A 19,761-nucleotide genomic window follows, 5' to 3' on the forward strand; every position below is an offset into this window, starting at 1 on the left:
ATTCCATAAAAAGCATCCTAATTCATTTACTTACTTACCAATTAAATGAGCCCCATTTGATCTTAGGGATTGAGTTAAGAAATCCATGGCAGCAAAATCATAAAAACAAGATGGAAATTCCATTTTCTTTGACATTCTGAAGAGTAAAAATGTCAACATAGTGATACTGTGGATTCCTGATGATTGACACTTCGTAGACCTGAGTAGAGTATGAATGACATTAGTCAGTTGAGTTCAGAGATCAGTTACACAAACATGTTCATTTCTATCTCTTATGCCAACAAGGAAGTGCTCACTGGTATCTTCCACTATCTCCCATCCTACTCAGGTCTGAATCTTTTTAGAGTAAGCCTTGCTGCAGATCAAACTCACAGTATCCCTCCAGAATTTCTTTAGGTGTCTAGAGGTTGGATAGGCCTCTTACTAAGTTCAAGTTTACCATCACAGATGTGAGGGGAGATGATATTATCATAGCCTAATTTACCTTGAGCTTAAATTTCCTGAGCCCTTTGAGAAGATAGATGATGTTGCATTTACTTCCATCAACTGTTGATAGTTTTAAGTGATGAAGATCACATGAGCCATGGGTAAAAATTGATCTAAGGACTGCATTTCCAGATGTCCATGCTGCTGTTGTTTCTAGACAGGGAGATTGTGTGGCAGGCAATGCATTGAGTCCTCTGCCGATCATACAAGGCTGTGTTCTCTCTTTCCTCTCTAGGCTGCACTAAGTGCTACAGACATGGCCTTGGCCCTAAATAGGTACCTCTGCACAGCTGTCCTGCCTTTGTTAACAAGATGTGCTCCCCTGTTTGCTGGAACGGAGCACCATGCTTCCCTCATTGACTCTCTGCTACATACTGTATATAGACTCTCTAAGGGATGCTCTCTCACCAAAGCTCAGCGGGACTCCATAGAAGTGTGCCTGCTCTCTATATGTGGGTAAGTGGGTGACTCTCTATTCCAATTTTCTCTATGATGTGGGCCTTCATAGACACTTGTAGACCTGAGTAGAAGTATGAATGACATTAGTCAGTTGAGTTCAGCATCCATGTACAGATCTGAGATCAGTTCTACAAATATGTTCATTTCTATCTCTTATGCCAACAAGGAAGTGCTCACTGGTATCTTCCACTATCTCCCATCCTACTCAGGTCCAAAATTAATTTTTATAGTCTGATATATGAATGTGTGAGTCTTGAGTTTTGCCTTGTTCCAACAGCCAACTGAGACCTTCTATGATGCAACATCTACTCCGAAGGCTGGTGTTTGATGTTCCACTGTTGAATGAGCATGCAAAGATGCCCCTTAAGGTAAGTATGAGAAATTTTTGGCACTATGTGGTCCCTGTTTTCTTGGGCTGACTTCTTGTTACTAATCATGATATATATATATATATATATATATATATATATATATATATATATATATATATATATATGTATATGTGTGTGTGTGTGTGTGTGTGTGTGTGTGTTTGTGTTGATGTGTGTGTGTGTGTGTGTTTGTGTTGATGTGTGTGTGTGTGTGTGTGTGTGTTTGTGCATGAGAGAGAGGGGGAAGAGGGAAAGAGGGAAAGAAAGAGAGACCCTTAAATAATCAATGAAGGGTCATAGACTCTCTAACATTGATTCTATAAATTTGGCAGATATAGATCACAGATAAATTTTCCAAAAAACTTCCAAATAGCTGAAAGATCTATTCATAATAGTAGAAACTGGAATGATCAAAGACTGCACCTGTAGAACCAAACTAATGTAGAGTAATTTTCAGAGTTTACTTATAGAATTTAAAGTCTGACATCATCATAATTGATAAGTAAGCCAGAGGAAACAAAAATACCCACAGAAGCAAGATTCCCATTCAGTATCTCTGGACTCTAAGAGGTAGTTGTGTATGAAGTTCAGGAGAGAACAGTTCCCATAATTGTGAATAAATAAAATTAAAGGACACAGAACTCTGGGGTATATGAATACCTAAATAACTTCAAGTTAGAAGTTATTTAGTGCATGTAAGTGCATGTAAGTGCAGTAAACAATGAGCTCCCTGATGTAGGTGCTGGAAACCAAATGTGGGCTTCCTACAAGAGCTGAAAATGCTCTTAACTACTGAGCCATTTCTCTAGCCTACCTCAAAATACATTTTAAAAGTTGAAAATTTGGTTCACACATTGTATTGTAATCAGTGTCCAATTTGAAAGAAATGTAGTATTCAAGTAATTTCATTCTCCAGATACTCACATGGGTTTGAGAGTTTTCCTTCCATGAACCTCGTACTGTAGCATTCAGAATGCCATGGATGAGGAATGGAAACCCTGATAAGGTGTTTTAGCTTGATAACTTAATGACTACTTTCCCGTGCAGCTGCTGACCAATCATTATGAAAGATGCTGGAAATATTACTGCCTACCTGGAGGGTGGGGCAACTTTGGTGCTGCCTCCGAAGAAGAACTTCACTTATCAAGAAAATTATTTTGGGGCATTTTTGATGCTTTGTCTCAAAAGGTAACTGAAGATCTGGGAGGTTTATCTGTATTGATAAAGCAACAAAAAGCCTTAGGTTCTCTGTAAGATGGTATTTATGGTGGGTCAATGTGTTTACTAATCAAGACCTGAATAGTGTCAGGTATGATGGCGAATACCTATACTCTCAACACAGAGGATGCTGAGGCAGGAGGATCTCAAGTTCAAGGATAACATGGGCTCCAGTTAAATCTTAGTTATAGGATGTGATCCTTTTTCAACAAAGCAAAACAATGGAAAGTTACTTAATTTTGTTTTCCTCCTTCCTTAATAGTGCATGTTGAGAACACATTATACATTGATCTTTAGTAATCAATATTGTCACATATTCTGTGTGATAACACTGTTTCTGAAATTAAAGTAGTAGAGACATGTAGGAAATCAGGCATGTGGTTGGTTGATGTTAGTGATGGGATATCCTGACATAAAACAAGTTAGAGGAGAAAGTCTTTGTTTTGTTTTATAGTGCCAGAAGTCATTTAGTCCATCGGGTCAGGGAAGGTATAATAGCTGCAGTGAGACCTGCAGGGTAGTCAGGAAACTAGTGATGGGGAGGTAGACAAGAGATGGGGAGAGAGGGATATGTACATATAGTGACCTTCTTCCACCAAGGCTTTACCTTGTAAAGGTCCCATGACTTTCCAAAACGGTGTCACCAATAGTAATGAAGTTTCAAACACAGGAGCCTCTGGGTGTATTTATCAACAAGCCACAGCAGGAGTCACATGGATAATAGTTTACCATTGTTGTTCTCTTCCCAGAAATATGAACAAGAACTTTTCAAACTGGCCCTGCCTTGCCTGAGTGCAGTTGCGGGAGCTTTACCTCCAGACTACATGGAGTCAAACTATGTCAGTATGATGGAAAAACAGTCATCCATGGATTCTGAAGGGAACTTTAACCCACAACCTGTTGATACCTCAAAGTATGGACTCTTTCTATTGCAGCAGATTTTTATTGTAAATGATGTGTGAAGTCTGAAATTGAATAAGGTACTGAAGTGAACTTTCTCTGGTACATGCCCTCTTTGAATAGGAGTCCCTAGAATTTATCAGATGGCAGTAAAAATAATGGTGACTGTACCAATATCAGCAATAGATGTGTGCCCTCTAGGATATTCTGTGCTGAAGGAGGAGTCTCAGTGGATAGTCATGTTATTATATTCAGAAGGAGACTCAGTAAAGTGAATGAGATTTATTTAGTTGAAAAATTAACTGAAATGTGTATTGGTAGCCACAATCTACCCCTACCCAGCATCTTAAGCTGAGGATAGTTCCAAACTGTCACGGTTCCTGAGAGTGACCATTTCACCCACCACAGCGAGTTGGTCAAGGTCTGGCTTCATTGACAATATCACACATCACAAAGAGATGAAAGAGATATCAAGTTGTCACAAAGAACTATGCATATTGTCTGTGGACAGAATTGAAGGCCTATGTAAAGATCAAATATATGATCTCTACCAAGCTTCATACATGCATTTAGATTTCTGTATAATTGAGATATATGGGTGCTTCATATATTTGAAGTTTAAGTAGGACCACAACTCTTTATTTGCAAGGAAAACTGCCTCTTCTCTTAGTTCCCTGGTTCATGGTAACTTGGTAAAACTAGTTAGCAAGTTATTAACCAGCACTTCTGAATCAGTCTGAGACTAAACCTTGAGATTTCAGGGCTGCTCCCAGCTGATTTAGCTCCCCAAATCAATCAGAATATCAACCCAGTGATGTCATTCATCTAAGAATGTTTTTAAAGTATACTTGCTTGATATTACATGACAGTCCTATGGGAAAAGAGTCCACTCCTAAGTGTTTGGATTATGTGCTTGGTTCTTTTTATCTCTTTCAAAGTAAGTCACCAAAACATCACAGGGTCACAGTCTGCATAGGTAAGTCTCTGGTCTGTTCATGTACAGAATAATCCAGGGTTTTCAGAAGAGTGGCATCATGCTTTGGGTGTTGATTAATAGAATCCAAATAACTAACAAGTGTTGGGCATGCATGCTAATTTACCCAGGCTTGTTTCCTAGGGAAATTCTTCATTATAGAATAAAGGTTTACATGGTGGTTTGAGTAATTTCTACCTGGGTATGATTTTTTTTTCAATATTGCTTCTTGAGTATGTATTTGTCAGTTACTAACTGATAACTTTGTTGATAAAGATCAGAAAATCATTTAATTATGTGGGGTTTTATTTAGAACTCAGTTCTCAAAGTTAACTGCACTAGTGAGTTGTATTTACTAAGGAGTAGAATATGTATTTAGTTGTTTCTCCATAGATACATTTGATATCCACAAGCTTTAACATTTATGAGCAGACCATTCATCAATTGCACATGCTGGACATGAATGGGATAAATATTCATTGAAACAAGAAGGAATCAAGAATAAATATTATCAGCCGGGTGGTGGTGGCGCATGCCTTTAATCCCAGCACTTGGGAGGCAGAGGCAGGCGGATTTCTGAGTTCGAGGCCAGCCTGGTCTACAGAGTGAGTGCCAGGACAGCCAGGGCTACACAGAGAAACCCTGTCTAGAAAAACCAAAAAAAAAAAAAAAAAAAAAAGAATAAATATTATCAAATGATAAGGCATATGTTTGATAATTACTTTTCCCTGTACCACAAATTAGTAACTTTGTAATGTTGTCTATATGGAGGACTAATATCATAAAGTCTTAATATATAACTAATTACATAAAATTAACTTAAAAATGAGGCAGATCAAAAGTCAACAGTATTGTTCATTCAAAGTTGAACAAACACAGTTTAAAAAGAGAGAATTACTCCAAATAAAAAGTATAAAAGAAAAGCATGTTTTCAGACTTACTGAGTACTGGTTTGGGTTTGTTTTTCTTTTCTTGTATAATTATTGTCTTCATCTTTGAATATATTTTAACTAACATATATCTTATTACATTTTTAAAATATTAACCCAATAAACGATGTCTCAGTTTGAGATGAATAGATAGACCACGATCTGCTTGACTTGCATTGTTTGGAAATGTGAAAAAACAATCATTTGTTATAACATTTTTTTAACAGTTATGAATGGAATATGAGTATTACTCACCTGTGAGTAAATACGAATGCAGTTGCCTGTAAATTCTGCAAAAACACCAAACTATTTTCCTTTATTTTTCTTGTAGCATTACAATTCCTGAGAAGTTGGAATACTTCATTAACAAATATGCAGAACATTCCCATGATAAATGGTCCATGGACAAGGTAAAGGTTACAAGTGCTGTCTTCCTATCCGAAGCTGTCACTGTGAATGACGGGGTGCTGTTAAATATATCTAATTTTGCCTGATTTCTCTTTGTATGTGTACAGTGTATATTTCCGTGTGTGCATTTCTATTCATTTACATGTATGTGTGGTGTAGTCATAGGTTGACTTCATTGACTCTATTTTATTTCCTTTGAGACAGGGTCCTCAGTGACTCTAGAACTTGCCATTTCAGCTTGATGGATCTGCCTAACCTCACTGTCCTGAGTGTACCACCATGTCACACTTATACTCACTAAGCCACACCCCCAGCCCCAACTTTCTCTTTTCAAGAAATACCTTCACTGAAGTTAGTATACATTTAGTTACAAGCTGTTTGTTTTCCTTCTTAGCTAGTTTCTTATAGTAAAAACATGACATAATCCAGACAGTTTAGCATTTCTAAAGGTCAAGTCATTAAACTTTGAGTATCATTTCTTAATGTGCATATTTTTGTGGGGTTTCAGGAGGAAGTAGTAACTCCACATTAAAAACTTACCTTTAGCTAGGCAGTGGTAGTGCATGCCTTCAATCCCAGCACTCTGAAGGCAGAGGCAGGTGGATGTCTGTGAGTATGAAGCCAAACTAGTCTACACAGAGAGAGTTCTAGGACAGCCAGGGCTACATGAAGAAACCCTGCCTCAGAAAAAAAAAAAAATACCTTCAGCCAAACTCTGTTTTTTATAGGTAGTTTAATATTTGATGAACAATACTGGAAGTTTTGTGTGTGTGTGTGTGTGTGTGTGTGTGTGATGTACATGTGAATGCATATTTGTATGTGTGCATTTATTAATCTGGGTGCATATGCCTGTATGAATGCTCATGAACTTGTGTGTGTGTATGCATGTAGGGACCAGAAGTTGATGTTAGATATCTTCTTCCCTACTTTAGCTTTTGAGACAAGGTCTCTCCCTGAGCCCAGAGCTTACTGATTGGTCAAACTGGCCTGGGGGTGTGTGTGGCATGCTCCAGGATTCCTCTTGCTTCTGACCTTTCAAGTGCTGGGGTTATAGACATGAGCTACCTACCACACCCAGTTTTTTCCATCTGTTTGAGGGATCCAAACTCAGATTTTCATGTTTGTACAGCAAATACTTTCCCCACCCCCTTGAAGGGGCATCTTCCCACCCCCTAAAATTTTAGTGGTTTTGTACTTTCTATACATATGTCAAAGTAGGTCTATATAGCTTATTAAAAGTAGAACGCATCTACTAAAATGTATCCCCAAGGAAAACAGTGCAATGAGAAAATCCAAGGAGTTGCAAATGTTCTCATTTCGGTTGAGTTTAGTTTCTGTTTGAGAGAGAATGATGACCGTAGTTTGTCAGAGAAATTGAATTGACATGGTACAAAAGCTTAACACATACATGTGTAGCCATGAAGTGAAAAGCAGACAGTGAATGCCCTAGAGGATGCTCATGTCCAAAAATAAGCCAGTGGCGTGGCAGGTCCCTTTCCTAGTGTGATGTCTGTTGCTGCAATAAGCACCATGACTGAAAGCAACTAGGGAAGGTAGGGCTTTACTTGACCTATATGTCCTGATAATCGTTGATCACTGAGAGAAGACAGGGCAGGTACTTAAGCAGGAACAGAGGCAGGAACTGTGCAGGAACACTTGTTCCACATGGTTTGCTCAGTTTGCTTTTTTACTCAACACAGGAGCCCTGCCCAGGGATGGCTCCACTGACAGTGAACTGGGCCCTCCCCCCATGAATGAGGAATGAAGAAAATGCCCTTACATATGCATGTAGGCCAGTCCAATGGTAGCAGATCTTTAGTAGAGGTCTCTCCTTCCTTGGTGACCCTGGTTTGTTTCAAGTTGACAAAAACTAACCAGTACAGTCTAATGCCCTGTTCCCCACTATGCTAAGACCACGCATCTCTTCCTTTCTCATAGAAAGACTTTTCCATTTTTATGATAATTTGTGTAATTCCTTGTTGTAGAAATTAAGTCTTATCAGGAACATCACTCAAGAGTCACATTGATATAGTGACTCCATTGAACACTAGGTGGCTGGGCTGTGTCTAGATGCATTGGGAGGAAAGTCCTGAACTCGTCCAGTGTAGCTACCTGGTTCCTGAGACCTAATGAGGGTATGGGCAAATGATGCTAATCCAAAATGGTCAAATCATTGGAGGGTGAATCCATTGGTAGTGGGATGCAGAAATAAGTGAGTAGGAGATGTTATTCTGAGGTGTTCCTGATTTACATATTTAAACAAATTTTTTTATAGGCATGCATACATCACATGTTGGGGTTTAAGATGTGTCAAAATAATGTCAGTTGTCATTCTTTGGTCCCTATAGCCTTATTATAGGGGATTAAGCATTGGGCACAGGTGTAGACCTGGTTGCATTTAGGAACAGGATGCATTTAATCTCTGGTCAAAGGAACTCATTCCAAGAGGGTACGAATGTAATACTAACAGAGGAACTCTGAGTTACGTTAGAGAGCATTCAGACCTCAGCCAGGTCACATTGGTGCAGGCTTGTAATTCCAGGTACTTGGGAATCTGAGGCGGGAGAATTTTAATTCTAAGGCCTGGCTTTGGATACTGAGTGAGTTCAAGGCAACTTAGTAAGGTGTAAAGAGTCCTGGGACTGTAGCCCAGTGGTAGATCCCTGCCTACAAAGACTTGACTTCAGTCCTCAGCCACACCAAAACAATACGAGGCCTTTATCATTTTCTTAATCTAATTTCAGAGTTATTTTTACAAAAATTTGTTTAGGTTCTAAACAAATACATACTTAAAATCACCAAAACTAATATATATATATATATATATATATATATATATATATATATATATATATATATAAAGATATTTTTAACATTTTGTTTGTTTTAGTTGGCAAATGGATGGATTTATGGGGAAATATATTCAGATTCTTCTAAGATCCAACCGTTAATGAAGCCATATAAACTCTTGTCTGAAAAGGTGAGAGATTCTCCCCTTAACTTTATAAAGTATTATGTTTGGGGACATTTTTGTTTTATGTTTTATTTTTTAAATCTTTATTATTTTCTTTAAAACTTTTTATATGTATTTGTATGTACATGCTTGCATGCCTGAACATGTATATGCATGCGTGCTGTGTGGTGTGGTGGTCTGAGGACAACTTGTGAGAGTTGCTTCTCTTCTTAGGAACTACTAGTTGGGTAACATTTCAGCTTTTGACATTCCCCTTGAATGTTTTTATTTTTGGTTTTATTTTAAAAATCCTCTGGTAATCCGTTTCTTAATGAAGGTAGTCTGTTTCAGAACAAACCATTAAATACTTCAATTTTCATTTTGGATTCATGATACCACTAATTTTTTTTCCCCTCTAGGAAAAAGAAATTTATCGTTGGCCAATCAAGGAGTCTTTAAAGACGATGCTGGCTTGGGGTTGGAGAATTGAGAGAACTCGGGAGGGAGACAGCATGGCCCTTTATAATAGGACTCGGCGTATTTCTCAGACAAGCCAGGTGAGAATCACAGTGACTAGTGAATTATTTGTGTTATTTAAACATACACACACACATATATGCACACATGCATACATACAGAGAGACACACACATACACACACACACATACATACACACACACACATTCCCTCATACTAGCAACTCTACTCACGACCTCATGCATGTTAGTTAAGCACCCTGCCCTTGAGCTATGTTATCATCTCTGAAAATAATTTAAACTGAGCTTGGCTACTGGAGAGGCTGCAGGAATTTCATTTAGGCCTAGGAATTTGAAGCCGACCTTGGAAATATAGAAAAGGCCCTATTCCAAGTAATAATTACAATGATAGCAATAATAATTATGTTTGGGCATAGCTTAATTTGATAGGGTACTTATTTCATATTTAAGAAGCCCTGGGTTCAGTTCCTAGAACCATATCAATACAGGTATGGAGATACATGCCTATAACATCAGCACTTGGGAGACAGAGACATAGGATCAGGAGTTCAGAGGCATCCATAGCTCCTTAGTGAGCTAAGGAAGACCCATTGTCTCAAATGAACAAACGGTAGTATTACTTTTCTAAAATACTATAATGGTGCAATGAGATAAGCTATAAATTTTTCCCAAGATTACCCCTTGCTAATAAGTTCACAGTTAACATTAACATTCCTGACGTCAAGAGAACACATGTTCAGATCAGATGAAATTATAGAAAGAGAAATGGGTAGACTTTTGTGAGAAATGGCCATGAAATATAGAGTGGTAGTAACAGGTATAATTGCCATGGATTCTAGGGTGTGTCCACAAGACAGCAGTTTTGTTGAGTGAGGTAATTAGCACAGGAATTCTGAGAATAGCAAAGAGACAATAATTAATATGGCTGCTGTCACTAAGATAGCTGAGTCATGACCCCCAAAGACACTCATGATCTGGTTGTGCTCAGTGCTCAGAACTGTGGTGAATGAAGATAGTCAAGGTAATGGGCCAGCAGTGGGAACAGCCCTTAGCCAATGTTCTCGAGCATTTATGTGTGCCCAGCACTGTGCTGCGGTGCTCCTGTCTATTGTCTAAGCCACACCTCCCTGTGAGCTAGGCTGTGTTTTAGTGTTAGCTCTATTGTATAGGGAGCAAACACAATCTTGAAAGTGGCGGGTGACTTGGCTTGGAATGTGTAGGTTGTCTTGTTAGATGCAAGCAAGATATCACTTACAATGCAAGACATCATCAGTTGCCTGTGCAAGGGGACAAACAACAAGGATTAACATCTGACTGGGGAGAGAAGAATGGCTGATTGTGGAAGGTGCTCCATCTATTTCAGTTCTGTCACCACGATAGAACATATTGACACAACAGGACTTAGAAGAGAAAAGGTTATCCCAGCTCACAAGTCCAGATTTCAGGCAATCACTGTGGAAGTCAGAGCAGGAGCTTGAGAGATGGTCACCTCACACTGGTGGTCAAGGACAGAGAGAAATGAATGCAAGCATGCCCGCCTGCTTATGCTCAGCTTGGGAATCTCTACAGTCATATGCAGTTAGAGTAGCTACTCTGAAGCTGTGGAATCATATTCGATTTTACACTTTCACTATCAATTAAGATTTATGCACTTACTGAACACATAGAAGTACACACATGCACCCCTACACACATACACACATACACACACACACACAGAGCACTAGCAGAAGAGAGATCAATGATAGAGTTAAAACTAAAAGAATGATTAGCTTCCTGTCTTCTCTCCTGACTCACATTCTCATTACTGCAATTTCATTCTTCCTTATCATGTATTATTTATTTCTAATAAGAGAATAGTTAAGATTTGCTAGAAGACATGGAGTTCATGTCCTCCTTACTAGATAAACTAAGATAAGGGGTGTAATGCCGTGAAACTATGAATGTTGACAAGTAGATGTATTCTTTATTGCTGGTTTACTTTTATGTGTCTATATGTGTGCATCTCTTTGCACATATCCACACATGAGTGCTTCTGCTTACAGAGAATTGAAGAGGGTGTCAGATCCCCCAGAGCTGGCATTCCTGAACTACCTAATATGCTACCATGGGTGGTAGGAACTAAATTCAGGTCTTCTGCAGGCACCTGGCCATTGCTCTCAGCCCCTTTAAAAAATAATAGTTTTTAAAAAATTATTGTTTGAAAATGTCATGCACATATTCAATCTGCCCATCTTGGGATGTTTACTGACTTGATCTTGTGCAGTTAATCACGGCTGCCGAGAGTTTTTGTGTGCAATGGTCAATTGAGGTCCAGAAGACAATCCTCCTCATTCCTCCTCCTCTGGCTCTTACCGTCCTTCTGACTTTTGTGATATTCTCTCAGCTGTGTGTGCGTGTGTGTGTGTATGTGTGCGCGCATATGCGCATGTGTGTGTCTGTTTGTCCCTGTATATGTGTGTGTGTGTCTGTCTCTCTGTCTCTGTATGTGTATATTTGTGTGTGTGGTGTCAGTGCTAGATCAATCATGAATCCATGTACTAGCCATTACCCACTGTAAAAGGAGCTTCTCTGAGAGTAGCAGAAACCTGTAGCTATAAACATAAATATTTATATTGAGTTTTGAAAAGCAAACATGTAGAAATAAGGCAAGTCTGATCATTGAAGACTTCCCTCTGAGCCATTAAATGCTACACAGTGAAGTTGTTTTATCTGTTTAGCCTCACAACTGACTTACACATATGCCTGTAAAGGACTCTTTGGTTCCTTGTAGCTAACCAAGGTTGGTAAATTTTAAGGCCCCTTGGCTGGGGAAACACTGCAGTAGTTGGGATTTATCACATACTGCTGACTGTTAGTTATTAACTTTTTATTCTTTCTTTCCCTGAGGTATTAAGATTAATTTTTTAATCATAAGTGATTGTGAAACACTCAAATAAAAAATAATTTAAGGTGCCCCTGAAGTTATTTTGTTGTATTTACCTCAGAAAACATAATGTGAATCTTGCTCTTTCTGCAGTTTTTAATGAGATGGTGTTTTATTTTTTAAACAAATCATTCAGGTGTCTGTAGACGCTGCACATGGGTATAGCCCCCGGGCCATCGACATGAGTAATGTTACACTCTCTCGAGACCTGCATGTAAGTATCCGGGTTTTCACAATAGTCTCTAAAGCTCACTTATAAAAATCAAACTAGAATGCTTTTCTATGCATTTTATGGCTGTGTTGTTTCATGGCGATCATATGATGAGTCCACAGAGTTCATGGTTATTACACACCGACCTTGTAGTAACCTGAAAGTTGACAACATAAGTCCTGACAAATTCTCACCTGTGGTTCCATCTTTCCTGTCTCCTGTAGCTGAGAGTTTACTAAACTACTTTAGCTCCCAGTGTGTCATGCACTGTACCCGCCTAAGAGCTCTTTGAATTCATAAATGAAACACACACACACACACACACACACACACACACACACACACTCACACACACTCATGTCAGTTAATTTTGATATGCCATGAGTAGCTTAATGGCTGGGCAGTTCTAATTCTCTGCCAGCTAGCATACGTTTCCTTTTGGTACTCCTGGCTTAACACCTTCTAAATCTATGTTCTACCTTTGCTACCCTGTTACCTTCTGGGCAGCCCTACCATAGGGCCACTTTTCCTTTCCACCTACATTTCTGATGATTTTCCTTCTGCAGCTCTCAATCTGATTGATCATCTCCCTCTGAATCATCGTGATCTTTTCCTTCCTTTCTCCCTTGCCCATGCAATCACAAGGCCTTGCCCCATCTAGCTGCCCAGCCATTGACTGTTGGCATCTTTATTTCCCAATCAAAACCAGTTTGAGGCAGGGACCTGCAGCTTCTTACAAGCAAGGCCAGGAATTCCCATGTAATTTGGGAGTCTATTAAATCAAGTCCCCAACACCTCCTGCTGCTCCATCTGGTCTGAAATGTTAAGTGGAGATGTTCCGCAGTTGATACTTCCCGTTCTAAGTCCCATGATGTAACCTTTGCCATTCTTTTCTCCATTCCACCCAGACATGAATATTTCCTGCGTTCACTATTTTCCTGTTGTGTGTACCGAGCCCTGTTTGATCATGTAGTAGATTTCAGGGCCATCAGACTGACTGTCAGAGCAGGGACGTGCTTGTGTTCAGTTATCCTTATTTTACTTTATGGTGGTGCCGGACTGTAAGCTTGGTGACACAGAGGAGGCCTGAGCCATGGAACACAGGAGGAAAGATGGACTCTAGTGTAACATGGCAGCATTTCAGGGCACATGGAGGAAGATGTATACTCTGTACTAGGATCTAGTACTATCTGAGGTTTTAGGCCTTCACTGGGGGCCTTGCTGAGTACCACTCAGGATGAAAGTGGCTACTGTTCAGCTTTTTAGAGCTGTTTCCTTGGGACCTCAGAGAGGGATCAGTGGTTAAGAGCACTTGTCCTTACATTGGAGGAACTGAGTTTATTCCCAGCAGTGTCAGCAGCTCACAGTGTCTGTATGTCCAACTCCAGGGGATGTGATGCCCTCTTCTGGTCACTGTGAGTGCCAACACACATACGCACGCGCGCATACACACACACTATGGGTGTCCGCACCCTTTGTGGGTGCCCATAGAGACACACATAAATATAAAAATGCATGAGAAAAGAGTTAATAAGTAATCCTGAATACTACCTTAATTAATGACCACCTTAATTGCTCATATTAAAGAATGTATATTTTAGTTTGTTCATCTATGGAAATTGATCACATTCCATTTGTCCTTTTGATAGCCCTGTGTGCTGTGTATCACTGGGGTGTGTGTTTTGGGGTGAATTATTTGAATGAAAGATAGACACTTATTTCCATAGAGCTTACATTACCAAGTCAATGTAGAACACTGATCTTGGTGTGATTAGTGTTAGCCCAAGAGAACTAAGGATATAAGTATGAACTTCATGTTCTGGTAAAATGTTTGGTTTATTCTCCATTCTTGCTCATGTAAGAGCCAATTAAAACGACATTGTAATATGGACCAGGAAAGAATCCAAGAATATTAGAAACTTTTTTCCCTCAAAATTCACAAGGCTTCAAAAAAGATCACATCTGTGTTCTAAGATTCTCATTAAATTAGGCAAAGAATGATTTAGAAGTAAAATCTTTGTTTGTATTGGATTCTTCTTTTAATTAGTTAAGAAGGTACAGGTTGGTTTATAAACTTTGAGTTAAAACAGAAATTTGTGTTTATGTCTGTTTTCTGGTCACGTTCATAGCTTCATAGCTACTTCAAAGCCTCATTGTCAAATTGACGAAAGACACATTTAAGTATGTTAAATAACAAAGGCTATTCCAATCAAATCCACAGTGTGGAGATATTTACCATGTAATTTTTCAAATTAAAATTCTATGGCGTTGGATTGCCAAGTGAGAGGGTTGTGTCTGACTCCATTTTGGGTTCATCTCAGCACTAACACCCTGCTCCCTGGATTTCAGACCTGTCTGTGGTCCCGCCTGAGGAGACAGCTCTGTCCTCTTTTACAGAAGTATCAGTTGACTCCTTGATATGTATTTGCTCCATTGCAGGCTATGGCAGAGATGATGGCTGAAAACTACCACAACATATGGGCCAAGAAAAAGAAAACGGAGCTGGAGTCCAAAGGTAGTATTTCCCAGAGACCCATATTTAAAAACGCGGAGTTTTACTGTGGGAGCTAGGATGCTGGTGAAGTTGTTCCTCTCTTCTGATAGCACCTCACCATACAAAATGGTACAGAAATGTTTCAAGTGTAGAAACTGTAATTTCTTTACTGTTAGTACGTATTCCTTGTATTTTAATAGTTTCCACCTCCCTATTTGTATCTTAATGCCATCTGGATTTATACTAACCTTGAAATATTTGAATTAATATGGAAGTGCTGGACGCTGGGTTATTAGTGTATTATATCCGTTAGACTCTGAGCAGGGTCCTCGTGGCCGACTAACCTATCGCCAGTCCTTTTGTGTATACTAGCTGTGTTATTGCCACTCCCCGGCTTGGGTTTTCTTTCCCTACTCTCTCTAGTTTTATTTTTAGTTCTGGGGATTGAACTCAAGCTTCCTGAGTGCCAGAATAGTGCCATAGGGACATCTGCTGCTAGCAACTATCCCCTCCCCTTCCCTTTAGCTTTGTGTTTGACACAGAGTTACCTTGTGATGTGAGATGGGAAACACACTATGTTGCCAAAGCAGGCTGTGACCCTCTCACCTTGGGCTCCTGAGTTCCAGGTTCCAGACCTTCTTTCTTCCTATTTTCTTTTAAATGATTTTTAGATTCATTTTGATTGATTGATTGATTGTGTGTGTGTGTGTGTGTGTGTGTGTGTGTTTGTATGTATGTGTGTGTGTGTGAATGCAGTGCCCACAAAGGCAGAAATTGGGTATCAGTTCCCCTAGAGCTAGACTTGCAGGTGGTGGTTGGGATGCGGGTACTGAGAACCAAAGCTGTCCTTGGGAAAAGTAGTGGGTGCCCTTAACCACTGAGTCACCTCTGCAGTCTCCTTTTTGCTGTTTAAAAAGTACCAGTATGCTAACGAAATCTTTTCATGATTTACTTACATAAATATATTATTCAAGCTAATGCAGTCTACATGGAGAGATTCTTGCACTGTTATATATTTGGCCTGAAATTGTACACATATTATGTGTGTGTTTGTATATGTGTGTGTTTGTATATGGTGTATGTGTGTGTATGTATGTATGTATGTGTGTATGTATGTATGTATGTATGTATGTATTTATCTGTATGTTAAGGTTGGAAACTTCAGCATTAAACTTGCACAGCCTTTTTCCCCTCCAATTCTGATTGGTTTTTTGTCATTATTGCACCTAAATGAATCAACTTTAGAAAAACCTGGAGAAAAAAAATTATGTTACTCATGCTGGTGTTTGGTGCCCTTGGGGAGTGTATGAAAGGTTAAGGGAGAATAAGAGACCATGACAGAAATGTGAATCATTAAGAAAACCAGGAAGAGGGGCTGGAAATGTAGCTCAGGACTTCCTAGCATACACACGACCCTGGGGTTAATCCCTGGACATGCTAATGATGAGAGAGGAAAAGCAAAGAATAGAAGCCGAAGAGTTAGTCCTAAAACTTGTACCAGTGCTCCAAAATCCATGACCAGGCTTAGGCCTACATTTATTTCTTCTCCACTTTGATATGAACAAGTTCACAAGTCACAGCAAGTATAGCCTCCTGGGAACTCTTACAATACCTCCTGGGCTCCCTGTTGAGCCAGCTTCTTTCTTCCCACATAACACACCCACACCTACATGGCCAGTGGGAAAAAGAGAGAGGTGGCATTATGCTGTTATTTAGAGGGACTCTCATCCCTAGTTATGAGTTCTTTTATTTTATTAATGTGAAAAAATCTCATGTAGCACAGGGTAGCTTGTACTTGAAATACAGCTAAGGATGAACTCAACTCCTGATCCTCCTGTCTCTGCCTCCCAGGTGCTGTAATAGAGGCATGCACTCCCATACCTGGAAGAGTCTCATGAGTTTTAAAATCATACCTATTTTCTATAAGTTCTAAATGATATCCAGGCTCTAGCCAGAAGCTACTGGCTGAAAGCTTTTAATGTTTCAAATATTAGATACTTAATAGTAATCAACTTATAACTTATCAGGCTTACATGCATTTTTATATGTATTTATATGTATACTGTAATCTAGAAGGTGCCACAAGAATTCCATACTGAAGACATTTTTTCTTTTCTTTTATCCTTGGACCAGAAAAATTAAGCATCACCTTAAAAATCTCTTTAAACTCTCTCCACAGTTATACCTGCTTTATTGTCTGTTACCATGCCTCAACTTTAGGCTCTGTCTAATGAAAGAACCCCCTGGGTTTTTTCCTTCCATGATGACAGCATATGTAACCAGCACTTGGTATTTCAGATACATTCATTTTCAGGCTAGAAATGCTGGTTAGAAGGCTCATGTGGCATTGGCTGGGTGCCATCTCAGAGTATGTGGTATGTTTCTTTTTCTTGCTGATCTCTCAGGAGGAGGAAACCATCCCCTGCTGGTACCCTATGACACACTGACAGCCAAAGAAAAGGCCAAGGACAGAGAAAAGGCCCAGGACATCTTCAAGTTCCTACAGATCAGTGGTTATGTGGTATCCAGGCAAGTGGACATCCATCTCATTTTCTTTCCAAACAATCATTGGGGTTCTGACTGAAAATGAACTCAGTGGCCTGACTAAACCTTGGGATGGCTGGTTAGTATGTTCAAAGTACATGCCCTAGATTCCCTTCTGTTTCTGTGGTAAAGCACCCAATAGAAGCAGCTTAAAGAAGAGAGGATTTATTTTATCTCCCAGTTCTAGGTTGCAGTACATCTTCAGAAAAGTCTGTGGCAGGAGGTTGAAGCTTTTAGTCCCAACACCATCAAGAGCAGAGAAAAATAAATGCATATGTGATTAGGGCTCAACAAGAGTCTCTCCCTTTACACAGCCCGAGAACGATGCTATCTATTTCCAGGCTTCGTTTTCTTCTATCTGATAGGGCAACCAAAACAGTCTCCCACAGGCATGCCCACGGGCCAGCCTGGCCTAAGACAGTCCCTCACTGTGGCTCTTCTCAAAAATCTAAGTTGTGTCAAGTTTAACCATCCAAGCTCAGAAACACAACACCCTTAGATATTTTTTCCGTAAGTTCCTTTTGCAACTTCAGTCAACTGCTTTCCATCATTTTAGCAAACTCTAAGGCACAAGAAAAAGAATAGGACCACTCTCTGTTTGCATAAATTCAATGTTTTACCACATAGTAATGGAATGATTCACTTTAGTTTTATATTAAATGCAAATGTTCCTTATAGGCAAACTCCCTTTGGTCATAAGCAGTAAGAATATTCTTACAGTCAATTTTATGTGTCGCTTTTAAAATAAAATTTTATGTTCTGAGATCTCTCTCTCTCTTTTACACACACACACACACACACACACACACACACACACGCACGCACACGCACACGTGCACACACACTTCTTTATTTACTTTTGCTGTTTTAGAGGGTTCAAGGACCTGGATCTGGACACACCTTCCATTGAGAAGCGGTTTGCCTATAGTTTCCTGCAGCAGCTGATCCGGTACGTGGACGAGGCTCACCAGTACATCCTGGAGTTTGGTACGTAGCTGGTCTTGCTGCTCATTACTAAGGTCTTGCTATTCCTAGAGCATCCACAGCATAGAGGAAGGGGTTGCTTCCCCGTTCTGTCCATCTTAATACAAAGGAGAGTGTAACACCCAGTAAGCAACAAGCTGCCAGAGACTGGGTCAAATTTGAGAACCTTAAAATATCCACATAGTGTTGTAGCAGTGCACATGCATTTCTCACACACTGACAGAAGTTTGGTTGTTTCTAATGCTCCCCCTACTATACATTTGTAATGACCTATTGGCACAAAATGACTTTTTTTTCTGAGTCAGATATCTTCAGCAGTGGGGCGACCAGGTTAAAGATTGTTTGTATTTGAACTTCTTGGTATTTTTTGTTGTAATTCATTTAATTTGTTTTTGAGGTAGGGTATCACTGAGTTTACTATATTCAATAGGCTGGTCTTGGATTTAAAGAGATCTACCTGCCTCTGTCTCCTGAGTGTTGGGATTAAAGGCCTGTGTCATTACACCCAACCAAGAACAATATTTTAATACTGAAAATTTGAACACTCTGGTGATGAGAGTTTCATCGAGGGGCCTTTTTATGCCACTGCATGCCAGTTTTACAGGGGGTAGAGAAAACTGAAGGCCAGAGCATGTTCTCCTCCTTCCTTCCTCCTTCTGCCTATTCTTTCTTCCGTTCCCTGCCCTCCCTCCCTCCCTTCCTCCCTCCCTCCCTTCCTCCCTCCCTCCCTCCCTCCCTCCCTCCCTTGTTTCTTTCCTCCCTTTCTTCCTTTCTTTATTTCTATTCCAGTTTCATTTCTGTTGGTGTGGCTCTGTTCTCTCCAAACCTGTTCATATTTCTTAACATATTCAATGTAGAAAAGGTATTTCTTAAATTTCTTGAAATATTGCTGTTTGGCTGTGTATAACACCATCTTGAGATATTTTACACAAGAAGTCCCTCATAAAGATATTTGGAAGCTAGTGTATTGGAGGTGAAGGCCCTGAAATACCAGCTACAGGGGAGGCTGAGGCAGCAAGATTGCAGGTTCAAGGCCAACCTGGGCTACAGAGTGAGGTTAAGGCCAGCCTAGGTAACTTATTGAGAACTAGCCTAACAACAACAACAACAACAAACCGTATGCACATGCGTGCACATGCGTGCACATGCATACACACACACGCACACGCACACGCACACACACATGCACACACACAGGCAGAGGGCTAGAGGTGCTGCCTCCTGGTAGATCCTTGCCTTGCTGGGTTCTTTGTTCTACACCCAGGACCAGGGTGTGGGAAATTCAGGGTATGGGAAATTCAAGTATAAAAAACAAGCAACTCCCCCCCAAAAAAAACCCACAAAAATTATTTTTGTTTTGCTACCATAAAATATCACCTGTCTTCTACAAAAATTACTCTGAATTTTT

General features: G+C 39.8%; 1 protein-coding gene across 1 annotated transcript in view; it reads left to right on the forward strand.

The window, feature by feature from the left end:
• Positions 1 to 19,761, forward strand: part of Ryr2 (ryanodine receptor 2) — a 566,557-nt gene that overhangs the window by 410,836 nt on the left and 135,960 nt on the right. Inside the window, exons 50-60 of the mRNA XM_076939363.1 lie at positions 722 to 942; positions 1,223 to 1,313; positions 2,364 to 2,504; positions 3,284 to 3,447; positions 5,668 to 5,746; positions 8,635 to 8,724; positions 9,117 to 9,254; positions 12,257 to 12,334; positions 14,771 to 14,846; positions 17,231 to 17,354; positions 18,241 to 18,356. Coding sequence (XP_076795478.1) covers positions 722 to 942; positions 1,223 to 1,313; positions 2,364 to 2,504; positions 3,284 to 3,447; positions 5,668 to 5,746; positions 8,635 to 8,724; positions 9,117 to 9,254; positions 12,257 to 12,334; positions 14,771 to 14,846; positions 17,231 to 17,354; positions 18,241 to 18,356 — 1,318 coding nt within the window. The remainder of the gene's footprint in view (positions 1 to 721; positions 943 to 1,222; positions 1,314 to 2,363; positions 2,505 to 3,283; positions 3,448 to 5,667; positions 5,747 to 8,634; positions 8,725 to 9,116; positions 9,255 to 12,256; positions 12,335 to 14,770; positions 14,847 to 17,230; positions 17,355 to 18,240; positions 18,357 to 19,761) is intronic.

The sequence above is a fragment of the Arvicanthis niloticus genome, chromosome 8 (genome assembly GCF_011762505.2).
Source record: "Arvicanthis niloticus isolate mArvNil1 chromosome 8, mArvNil1.pat.X, whole genome shotgun sequence".
NCBI lineage: Eukaryota > Metazoa > Chordata > Mammalia > Rodentia > Muridae > Arvicanthis > Arvicanthis niloticus.